The sequence below is a fragment of the Ambystoma mexicanum genome, chromosome 13 (assembly GCF_040938575.1).
Source record: "Ambystoma mexicanum isolate Mex_15411 chromosome 13, UKY_AmexF1_1, whole genome shotgun sequence".
NCBI classification, from domain to species: domain Eukaryota; kingdom Metazoa; phylum Chordata; class Amphibia; order Caudata; family Ambystomatidae; genus Ambystoma; species Ambystoma mexicanum.
Genome location: NC_090938.1, coordinates 55,401,773 through 55,414,461, shown reverse-complemented (window position 1 = coordinate 55,414,461; position 12,689 = coordinate 55,401,773). Strand labels below are relative to the sequence as shown.

The window sequence follows — 12,689 nt, the reverse complement described above, 5'->3', positions numbered from 1 at the left end:
GCTCCTTGATACATTTGGGATTGTCTAAAACACGTAAACAGGTTTACAATTATTAGTAACAAAGGAGAAAAGGACCCACATTTGGGACCGTGCCGTCCCCTGCACACTTTCTACATGCGCCCTTTCTACTTACAATTATTAGTGACAACACCCGCTGACTCCCTGCACCTACAGTTCTTAGAATTCCCAAAAAGTATATATGTACATATATAATTCTCTTAAACTGGCCCTGCTTTTGAGAACAGAGGGTGTGCGCAGAAATCCTTACTCTGTAACCCAGGGCAACTGATGTCACAGCCATTGTATCCTCGCATCCAAATCCCGAAACTGTCAGAAGAACCAGTAAACAGTCTATAGACTTCAACGTTACAAACACTTTCCTGTTCAGGTGAGTGCTGTGAAAGACGCAATCAGCACCAATCTCAGTGCCCACTTTTTTTTATCACAGATTTATTTTATAAATATAAGGATCTGTGGTCAATCTTATATTTGTAAAATGCTCTTTGATTAAATACTAAACGATCTGGAAGAAGTTCAACACCCAAGGAATGTCTCCTCCCTGACACCCGGGGCCACTTTGCCCCCTCTCCCAACACTACCGGAGACTGGGTGATCCATTTCCCCGGCCCCTCCCACAAATTCCCCCCCCTCCTCGCTTGCTAGCTCCCCGCCCCCTTCTACCACTGCTTTCCTCCCTGTGTAGGCCCCATACGCCTTGCAAAGTGCCCCGTTGCGTCCCAAAGTAGGCGTGTGCACAATATGTGCAAGAATAGTCATAATAACAATACAGATATTAACAATAGGACGAAGCCAGGCGCCGCATTGACGCTATATGACGCTATATGCGCCATACCCTAACTCCCAGGATCTTTTCAAAGATTTCAATAAGAGTGGGCCAGACTGGAATAATAGCTTTATATAAAAAATGACATATATGTTTTTTCTAGACTTTAATAATATGCCTTTCTCGGTCAGATAAGTGTGAGATTGTTAAAATAAGTACACACTATAAAGTAAAACTGGTCTTTAGAAATAAGCATTGTACAATTTTACAAAAAGACAGTTTACAATATTATAGAATAACATAGTTTTTGTTCTTCTAATATGTTCTTTACCAAAAAAGCACAGCACTCCACAAGATATCTGGGGTTGTATCTGTTGTGCAGCTGTCAGCAATGGTTGGGGTGGCTCTAGAAAGCGTGCAGCAGACTATTCAAGTGGGAGAGCGTGAAAGATGGAGAAAGAGAGAGATAGGGAGAGTGATAGAGACAAAATGAGCACAGAGGGAGATTGAGAGAGGGAGAGAGAAAGGGGGAGACGGGGGAGAGAGAGTGAGAGTGATAAAGAGAAAACGAGCACAGAGGGTTATTCAGAGAGGGGGGTAATGTGCACAGAGCGAGATTGAGAGAGGGAGAGGGACAGAGAAATAGATCAAGAGAAGGAGAGAGAGATAGAGAGGGTGATATAAGGGGGGGCCGGGGGAGAGAGAGTGAGAGGGATAAAGAGAAAATTAGCACAGATCGAGATTGAGAGAGAAAGAGAGAGTGGGAGGAAGAGTGAGAGAGAGAGGGAGAGAGAGAGAGGGAGAGAAAGAGATTGAGAGAAGGACAGCGAGAGAGAGAGAGAGAGGGAGGGAGGGAGAGTGTGAGAGAGAGAGATAGAGAGAGAGAGAGAGGGGTTGTTTATGGGCGAGGGATAGAAAACAAGAGAGAAAGAGTGTGTAAGAGAGAGCGAGCAAGTGAGTGAGAGAGAGAGAGGGGAGAAAGAAAGAGAACAAGAGAGAACGCGTGTGTTTGCTTGTATGTGTGAGAGAGCGATAGAGGGGGCATGGGAGAGAGGGAGAGAGCCAACAAGAGAGAAAGTTTGTGTGTAAGAGGGAGAGAGAGATAGCAACAGAGACAGAACAAGAGAGGAATGGAGAGCGTGTGTTTGAGAGGGAGAAAATGAGAGAGGAGTGGGAGAGAAAGAGAACAAGAGAGAAAGAGAGTGTGTGTGTGTGAGAGAGAGAGCACGAGAGAAATACTGTGCGTGTTTGTGAGAGAGAAAGGGAGAAGGAGAGGGGCAGAGAGAGAAAACGAGAGAAAAATAGAGTATGTGTTTTTGTGTGTATGTGAGAACGAGGGATGTCGTGGGGACGAGAATGAGCGAGAACAAGAGATAAAGAGCGTGTGTGTTTGTGTGTGTCAGAGAGAGAGAGAGAGAGAGAGAGAACAAGAGAGACAGAGCGTGTGTGTGCGAGAGAGAAAGAGGGAGAACACGAGAGAAAGAGAATGTGCGTGTGTGAGAGAGTGAGAGAGTTTGAAAACAAGAGAACAAGAGAGTGTGTTTTTGCATGTGAGAGGGAGAAAGAGAGAGAGAGAGAGGGGCATTGGGGCGAGCGAAAGAGAAAGGAAAAGAGAGGAAGAGTGTGTGTTTGTGTGTTTTGTGTGTCAGAGAGAAAGCCCGCGAGGGGAGAGATGGGTGGGGAGAGAGAGCAAGAGAGTATAAGAGAGCATTTGTGTGTTTATAAAGGTAGGTTGTCGTGTTAGTAGGCTTATTCATGGCTAGAACATGCTTAAATGTTTATTTTTAAATAATCGCACAACTCAGTTTAAAGAAAGAAATTCAGATATTTGCGTTTAATTTACACATTATTCAAAGATAATCGGAAAATGACTTTGTACTTAGTGTTTCAAATTAACTGGATTATAAAAATATGAACGTTTTGAAGGATTTATAAATAAACTTTAATTATCAAAATAATGGAAAGTTATTATGGTGTTTTAGAAACAAATATAGACATTGTTTAGTTAACAGGATATTACACTAATAATTTAGAAATTTAGAAAAACCTTAGAATTGCTTTCCGAAAAGCTATCAAAGATTTTTATTCTAGTGTTCAATATAGTTTTAAAAAATTAAATGCAAGGCTAATTTGTCAAAACATTTCAAAAAAGGTAGCAGGTGCTCCTCTCCAGAAAGAACATGGCATGATAACCTGTTCTGAGATGAGAGTTTGCAGCACACGCTTTTTGCTCACTGTACCTTTCACAGATGGGAAATACCCATTTGCATATCAGTCTTTGTCCCGCCCACATGGGCAGTCCAGCACCGAAATGCTATGGCAATTCCTCTCTGAACAAGAGTACCGAGAGCAACCCCATACACGTGTTTCAGCCTTGTTGGGCCTCATCAGTGAGGTGGAGCTGTGCCTCTCTGAGCACAGTGAGCAGGGAGTCCACGTCTGGTTGCCCCCAGGTAACTCATAGCGTTTGCTGCAAACTCTCATCTCAGAACAGGTTATCATGCCATGTTCTTTCTGGAGAGGAGCGCCTGCTACCTTTTTTGAAATATTTGCAAGGAACTTGGGGTTGGTCACCCTGAGTTACCTGGGGGCACCCAGACATGGACTCCCTGCTCACTGTGCTCAGAGAGGCACAGCTCCACCTCACTGATGAGGCCCAACAAGGCTGAAACACGTGTATGGGGTTGCTGTTGGTCCTCTTGTTCAGAGAGGAATTGCCATAGCATTTCGGTGCTGGACTGCTCATGTGGGCGGGACAAAGACTGATATGCAAATGGATATTTCCCATCTGTGAAAGGTACAGTGAGCAAAAAGCAGATGGCTGCAAACTCTCATCTCAGAACAGGTAATCATGCCATGTTCTTTCTGGAGAGGAGCGCCTGCTACCTTTTTTTAAATAATTTGCCAAAACAGGTCAATATAAGCAGACAAAATTAGCATACATGTAAATTTTACAGAATTGTCCCTTTTTCCACAGTTGTGGCAAGTTATTGGAAGAAATGATCTTCAATTCCGCACACCACTAAACTCAAAAGCCTGTTATTCCCCCAAACAGAGACCAAAGGACACAAGGCAGAAGATCAAGTGAAATGATGTAATCCAAAAGCTCAATAGAGAAAGGCAGAAACATGAACAACCCATTTACCTGTGTGTGGGGGAACCTCACGGGTGTCACTCAAAGGTGCTGGAAGCAGCGAAGGCTCCATCTACCACAGGGCCTTAACATAATCTACTGCCCTGCTGGGACCTGAGACCCACAAGGCTCTGTAGCATGATTGCATTACCATCTGTGCAAACAAAAAAAGCAGCCTTGTCTTCTACTAGCCTGACTCACACTCATAATGAAAATTAATACTCTTTATGGAGCAGGGCACAGAAAATATACATGTTTATTCCTAACCTGCATACGATAGCCTACTGAATTATCTTATTGCGAAATAGAAGGCACTGTTTTCTGTTGCACAACCCACTATTCCTCTTGTTAACCCCAATCTAGCCACACACCGCCCTCGTTTCACCCCCTAGCCCCCCTTTTCCTGCCATCCTAAAGCCTTTCCTGTCCAAGAGGTTATTTATCTTTTCAAAGTGAGCTGATGACCAACACCGACTCACCCTCTCACTTCTACATTTCAATGAATTATATGATATGATATGATAGGTTATTTATAACGCACTTAATAGCCAGAGGTTTCTAAGCACTGACCCAGGGATAGAACCTGTGTTGCTTCGTGTCTTGCTTCCGAGCCGAGACGATGCCCCGGAGCTATCCTCCACTTCAACAACTACGTCCACACCCCTCCCACACTCTACCTAACCTTAGACTGGGCATACCCCCCAACCCATGTTTCCTCCCTGGTTGCTTCTAGGTGCATTGCTGCCAAATTGCCTGCTGTACCCCTCCCGCCTTGTTAGCCCCCCACTTCCTTGTACTGTTCTCTCGTGATCTGCTTCCCCACCGTGTACTTCCCCCTAGGACTTGTAAAGTGCTGCGTTGCTTCCCGAAGCTAGGCCCATGCTCTATAATGGCTCTAGAAAGGCTGGTAAGATAGCTCAGTGGGTTGATCGCTCGCTGCTGTGATCTGAGTGTGATCCGCAGGTTTGAATCCCGCCATAGCCAACTCAGCCTTTCATCGTTCTGAGGTCGATAAATGAGCACCAATTTCGGCTGGGTGCTATTCTATGTAAATATGTGCTCTGTAAAGCGCTTTGGATTAAGGCGCTATATAAATAACACATCATTATCATTATCATTATAAATGCCCTAATAGCATTAATAATAATAATAATAATAATAATAATAATAATAATAATAATAATAACAATAACAATTAATAATAATAAAAAAAGTGTATTTGGTACACGTCGCCACATTGAAATCATGACCTGGAGCACCTTTGAGAACAGCCTTGTGGAAATGTACGCATCTGGAAGGAGACTTGGTCACTGGAGTTTATGCTTGTGCACAGCATTCTGCTGCTGGGTACTCAGCTTGCTGCACACATTGTGCAAAGTGAGGTTTTCTGCAGGTGCAAGCAGGGTCCTTCTGTACAAAGTGCGGGGACCTCTAACATTAGCACTTACTTGCTGTTGGGTCCCCTGCATGCAATTTTAAATTTCACAAAATGGCGTTGAAAAGGAAAGAGTGAAAACATCTGGAATCGCCTTTACTCTTTCATTTTACTCACCGCTTTGTAAACAATGCAGCTTCTGCCTGCAAATGACGCTTTGCAGACGGCATTTCTAATGGACCCCTATGGAATTAGCGTGCTTTTAGCAGGTGCAAAATGCAGGCGGATTTCATAGGAATCCATTAGTGTGACGGTCATTTTAAAACTATCAGAGCGGTATAGCAAGACGTAAAACTGTCCGTAAAGTCATCTGTGCCTTGTACCGCTCCAGGAGATTTAACATACATTTTTCAGGTGGCATGAGAGCCGAGAGGGAAAGTATTTTTCGGCCTCGCACTTCCTTGTCTTCCTGCAAAATCTCTCTGTTTATGACAGCATGACATCTTCATGCTGGAATTAAATGAATGATTCTTTTAAAATGTGCCTGTAATTAGCACCTGCTAAAAGCTCAGAGATTCCATAGGAATCCAGACGTAAATTGTAATTGGTTATTTATAATGTGTTAATACCCAGAGGTTTCTAAGCGTGGACACAGGGATCGAACCTGTGTTGCTCCACGTAGTCTTGCGTGCAAGACGAGCCTGTTACCCCTGAGCTATCCTCCCGCGACAATGAAGTCTTTAGAGTAGCACATGGGTGGGAAATGATCACACAATGGTGTCGATGATGAAGTGAAGTGGTCGCATGTTTATGGAATGGAAATGACTGATTGCTGACCACTCAATGATTCCCAGTTTAACGTCGATGCTCAGTGATGCGCTCTGCCTGTATAGCGCGATTTAGTGCCACACACGTGTGACTTCCCTGTCTCCCTGCAGCCCGCCGGACTCCAAAAGCAGCCATGTCCTGCCCATCGTCCTGTCTCTCTGCGCAGTGGTCCTGCTCGCAGGTGCAACTTACCTCCTCATCAGGCTGAAGGCAAAAAGGAATTCAGGTGAGCTCTGGGGTTTGGTTCTGCTTCCGCTTTGGTCCAATCTCCCTTCCTAAGCACAAACATGGCAGTTATCAGAACCAGTCGAGGTGAAGCGGCTTGAATATGTCTCTCCATAGTTGCTATGTCGATCTGGAGCGATCGTTTTAAGGGCACCGACTATGTGATAATTAGAAAACAGGCAGTGTTATTTTAACAACCTTCAAATGGTTCAGAGCCACACTGCAGTGCATTGTGGGTATGTACCTTTTGAAATGCTTGTATTTTTGCTCCATTGGAGAGCCATAACATTGTCATATAGAGCAGCACTGTTTTGTACGTTGATTTGTAAACCCAAGACACATATCTCCTACCTGTAGCAGCCACACCTATGTTTCACCCTCATTTGGGGTTCACCAGTGTGATGTAGCTATCGCCAGAGGTGTTGCTGGGAGGGGTTTAAGGGGCTATAGTCCCGGGTCTTTTGGTTGTAGCCCCTGATAGAATCTCAGGGTCTACAACCAAAAGTCTAGCTAGCCCCGAGTCCTGACAATCCCAATATCAGTGTAGCCCTGGATCTTTTCGAAACCTAGCAACACCCCTGGCTATCGCTCTTCTTCTTCTTCTTAATTACTGAATGCGTGGGCGGACCCACGCAGGCGCTTCCCCATCCAATAGGATGATGTGCACCAACCCACCAATCAACACATAGCCCACATAAACTCACAACTCCTCCCACCGCCCCGTCTGCCTCACAAAATCCAACAACACACTGCTCCTCCTCCTGCCTCTCACCCCGTCACCTCCCAGCAAAGCCTTCCCACTCATCTCAGCCACACACAGCGCAGACAACCGAACGCTCATCAATTCTCTCTCTACAACATGTCTCTCGCACCTGAGCAAAAAATGCCCCACAGTCTCAGGCACCCCACACACTGCACAGTCCCTCGACTCACGCTTCCCCACTCAATACAGACAGTCATTCAGCCCCACATGTCCTATTCTCAACCGATTCAGCATCACCTCCTCCCCCTCCTCCATTCCAGACTTCCCGCATCCACCTTCACTGACACTTTCCCACGGACACCAAACATCCACCTGCCCTTCACCCCACTCACCCACCTCTCCTGCCACTCATCCATCACCCGCCTCACCACCACAGCCTTCACCTCATCCACACTCAAAGGCAACCTCATATCAACCACTCCGCTCCTCATTCCCTCACCCGCCGCCAGATCCACCAACTCATTACCCAAAATGCCACTGTGACTGGGGACCCACGCCAACTCCAAATCCATCCCCCCACGCACACACTGATCAATCTTCCTCCTGATGTCCAAAATCACATCTTTCCTATCACCATCCCCTGCCACAATCGCCTGCAACCCACTCATTGAATCCGAAAACACCACCACTTTCACATACCCCAACTCGCACACCCTATCAATCGCCAATGCAATCGCCACCAACTCAGCCGTACAAATAGACCCATCATTCGTCAGTCGCCCCAGTTTATACTCCCCAGTGCTTTCCAGATAATACGCCATACCCACTCTCCCAGACACCGGATCCTTTGAGCCATCCGTGAACACCCTGCACCCTTCTTTCTCTGCCACATATGCCTGACCCAAAGCCTTGATCTCACCCCGCAATCCCCGCTTCTTTGAGACCACACTCGCCAACTCCAAACACACCTTTGGAGACCCCATCATCCACATCGGCCATCTCACCAAATCCGTGCCCGTCACAGCCAACAACTCGCCCACACCCCTCTGCACCCCCTTCTCCCACATGTGAAACCCCAAAGTGCCCCCCTTCCTCCTCCACCGGTCCCTATAGTAGTCAAACCTCCAATTATACTTCAAACATTCACGCACCAGATGGGCCACACTCTTCGCACAGCACTTCACCCACCACCTCATATTCAACGCATCCCTCCTCAACCCCAACGGCATCTCCCCCACAAGCACCTGCACCGCATTCACTGGAGAGGACCTCATCACACCCGAACACACCCTCAATGCCCTCGCCTGCACCCTATCCAACCGCAACTTCTGACTCACTATGAAACCCACTGCCACCTGACATCCAAAATCCATCACACTCAAAATCAACCCTTTATACAACATTCGTAAACACTTCTGCTGCGCACCCCATTCTTTCCCAGACACCGCCCGCAACAAATTCAACCTACGTTTACACTTATACACCACACCATCCACCTGCAAATTCCAGTTCAACTTCCTATCCAAAATCACCCCCAAGTACCGAAACTCTTCTACGCTCTTCACCCTCACACCTTTCAAAACCAAGTCCAACTCATGCTGCACTCTTCTCCTCGAGAAAACCATACTCACACTTTTATCTACAGACACCGAAAAGCCCCATTTCCCACACCTCTCCTCCATACGCACTATCGCAGCTTGCAACCGTCTCTGCACCAACAACAAACTCCGCCCTCTTACCCAGACCACACCATCATCCGCAAAGAAATCCACCTGACACCCAATTCCCGCCAAAGCCCGAATCAACCCATCCACCATCACATTAAACAGCATTGCACTCATCACACTCCCCTGCGGCGTCCCATTCTCCATCTTCCAAACCTCAGACAGCTCCCCCTCACTCTCACCTGAAAGGTCCTATCAGCCAAAAACGCCCTAATCCACCGAAACATCCTCCCTTTCACACCCATCTCCAACAGTCTTATCAACAACCCGCTCTTCCATACCATATCATACACTTTCTCCAAATCCAAAGAGAACGCTCCCACCAACTCCCCAGCACACAATGCCTCCTCCACCCCAGTCACTAATCTCACTAATGGGTCAGCTACCGACCGATTCCTCCTGAACCCACTCTGAAAATCACTCAAACAACCATTTGACTCCAAATAAAACCCCAATCGCTCAACCACCATCCGTTCCATAACCTTACACAGCACAACAGTCAACGCAATCGGCCTATACGACTTACACTCTGTAGGAACCTTGCCACCCTTCAAAATCGCCACCACAATCGCTCTCTTCCACAACTTCGGCAAAACTCCTCTCTTCCAGATCTCATTAAACAGTGCCAATACGGCTATCGCTCTTTTGAGTAGACCACTCTGGCATGTTCATTAAAAGCCATCAATATTATGGTGGGTTTACAATAAAATAAACCTTAAAATATCCCTCGACCATTTAAAATGATAGTAGAATAGGCCCGTTCATTTGACAAGCCACAGATTTCACAGTGCCACCCGTTAGCAGTAGCTGGGAGTTCAGAACCACTGAGAAAGCCATTGTGGGTTGAAAAGTAAATTACAGTCTTGTGTTTTTGTTATTTTGTTCTGTAGAAGTAGTGCTAGAGAGAGAGTGTTCTCAAAAACACAGCAACATCATACATGTCTCACCTTTATTGGAGGTCATCAGTGCAGCCTAGCAAATGTCTATGCGGTTAGAGCATTGTGATATGTTTACCAGATGCCATTAATATTAGGGTTTGTTTAAAAAATGCCCTTCTACCATTAACATTTTTTTTAGTACAATAGGCATTTAATTCAACAAACCGCACATGTTAAAGTGCCATCTAGTAGCAATAACTAAAAGTTGACCTCCATTTCAGAGCCACAGAGCAATGCATTGTGGGTATGCAAATTAAATAAAACACTTGCATTATTGTTCCACAGCATATCAGTGTCATTGTGTTATGTGTTATTAGACAATCTAGGGTATGAGCCGATAGTAAGCACTAGATGCCCCCTGACTCGGGATTGGGTCCATCTCCTCTGTCTCCTGGCAGAGTATGACAGGAGAAGCAGTTTGCAAAGCTCCTAAGAAGTGGGAGGTGAAAGTAGATTTGTGCGTGATGCAGCAGTGACATCTGGTGGTAGCTCAGGTTATAACCACTGATCTTGAAAATCAGGCGTCATCAGTCTCTTGACCACTAGGGGCGTGTATGTTCTGAGTCACTGCAGAAGGTACGGAAAGGAATGATTGCAGCAGAGGAAGAAAGGTAGAAAGCAAGGCCATAACAGAGCACATGATATGTTACCCTTAACAAAAGATATTTCATGTCTGTCAATTGAGATCTTAGTTTGTATAGTATAGCGTTTTTCAGTTCTAATGATATCATATCATATGCTAATAGGATGACAACTCAATGGAAATGTTCAAAGTGAGGATGACAGACTAAAGTTACTTTTCTGATAATTATCCATATGGACCGGGGGCTCTAGGAATTCTCTCCTCCCACTTCTCTCCGTACTTGCCCGTTGCTGTCTCTTGGATATACTATAATTCCCTTAGGCTTTATTCTTATGAGAGAGAGGTTATTGTTTGCCCCTCCCAACTTGCAGACGCTCTAAATTCTCACCTCCTTCTCCCTGCATCTGTCCTACTCCTGTCTCACTGGTGAGAAATCTTGGTTTCAAATGAGATTGAGTCCATTTCTTTTTCCCCCAGCTCGGGTGTGTCTCTTCATCTTGACGGCATTACGTCCATCTTCTCGGGTGTATCGCATCATCTTGACAGCATTACGTCCATCTTCTTGGGTGTATCCCATCATCTTGATGGCATTACGTCCATATTCTCAGGTGTATCTCATCATCTTGATGGGATTACGTCCATCTTCTCTGGTATTTCTCATTTTGACTGCATTACGTCCATCTTCTTGGGTGTATCTCATCATCTTGACTGCATTACATCCCTCTTCTCTGGTGTATCTCATCATCTTGATGGGATTATGCCCATCTTCTCTGGTGTATCTCGTTTTGACCGCATTACGCCCATCTTCTCTGGTGTATCTCATCATCTTGACTGCATTACATCCCTCTTCTCGGGTGTATCTTATCATCTTGATGGCATTACGTCCATCTTCTCAGGTGTATCTCATCATCTTGACGGCATTATGTCCATCTTCTCTGGTGTATCTCATTTTGACGGCATTACGTCCATCTTCTTGGGTGTATCTCATCATCTTGACCGCATTACGTCCATCTTCTCGGGTGTATCTCATCATCTTGATGGCATTACGTCCATCCTCTCTGGTGTATCTCATCATCTTGATGGGATTATGTCCATCTTCTTGGGTGTATCTCATCATCTTGATGGCATTACGTCCATCTTCTCAGGTGTATCTCATCATCTTGATGGCATTACGTCCATCTTCTCAGGTGTATCTCATCATCTTGATGGGATTATGTCCATCTTCTTGGGTGTATCTCATCATCTTGACGGCATTATGTCCATCTTCTCTGGTGTATCTCATCTTGATGGCATTACGTCCATCTTCTCAGGTGTATCTCATCATCTTGATGGCATTACGTCCATCTTCTCTGGTGTATCTCATCATCTTGATGGGATTATGTCCATCTTCTTGGGTGTATCTCATCATCTTGATGGCATTATGTCCATCTTCTCTGGTGTATCTCATTTTGACGGCATTACATCCATCTTCTTGGGTGTATCTCATCATCTTGACTGCATTACATCCCTCTTCTCGGGTGTATCTCATCAGCTTGATGGCATTACGTCCATCTTCTCAGGTGTATCTCATCATCTTGATGGGATTATGTCCATCTTCTTGGGTCTATCTCATCAGCTTGATGGCATTACGTCCATCTTCTCAGGTGTATCTCATCATCTTGATGGCATTACGTCCATCTTCTCAGGTGTATCTCATCATCTTGATGGGATTATGTCCATCTTCTTGGGTGTACCTCATCATCTTGACGGCATTATGTCCATCTTCTCTGGTGTATCTCTTCTTGATGGCATTACGTCCATCTTCTCGGGTGTATCTCATCATCTTGATGGCATTACGTCCATCTTCTCTGGTGTATCTCATCATCTTGATGGGATTATGTCCATCTTCTTGGGTGTATCTCATCATCTTGATGGCATTATGTCCATCTTCTCTGGTGTATCTCATTTTGACGGCATTACATCCATCTTCTTGGGTGTATCTCATCATCTTGACTGCATTACATCCCTCTTCTCGGGTGTATCTCATCAGCTTGATGGCATTACGTCCATCTTCTCAGGTGTATCTCATCATCTTGATGGGATTATGTCCATCTTCTTGGGTCTATCTCATCAGCTTGATGGCATTACGTCCATCTTCTCAGGTGTATCTCATCATCTTGATGGGATTATGTCCATCTTCTTGGGTCTATCTCATCATCTTGACGGCATTATGTCCATCTTCTCAGGTGTATCTCATCATCTTGATGGCATTACGTCCATCTTCTCAGGTGTATCTCATCATCTTGATGGGATTATGTCCATCTTCTTGGGTGTATCTCATCATCTTGACGGCATTATGTCCATCTTCTCTGGTGTATCTCATCTTGATGGCATTACGTCCATCTTCTCGGGTGTAT

The 12,689-nt window shown here is 45.3% G+C and overlaps 1 protein-coding gene across 4 annotated transcripts in view; it reads left to right on the top strand.

Annotated features, from left to right (window-relative positions):
- LOC138520840 (polymeric immunoglobulin receptor-like) overlaps positions 1 to 12,689 on the top strand; it is a 102,171-nt gene that overhangs the window by 66,707 nt on the left and 22,775 nt on the right. For all 4 annotated transcript variants that reach the window (XM_069633195.1, XM_069633196.1, XM_069633194.1 and 1 more), the window contains exon 8: positions 6,231 to 6,346. In XM_069633195.1, coding sequence (XP_069489296.1) covers positions 6,231 to 6,346 — 116 coding nt within the window. The remainder of the gene's footprint in view (positions 1 to 6,230; positions 6,347 to 12,689) is intronic.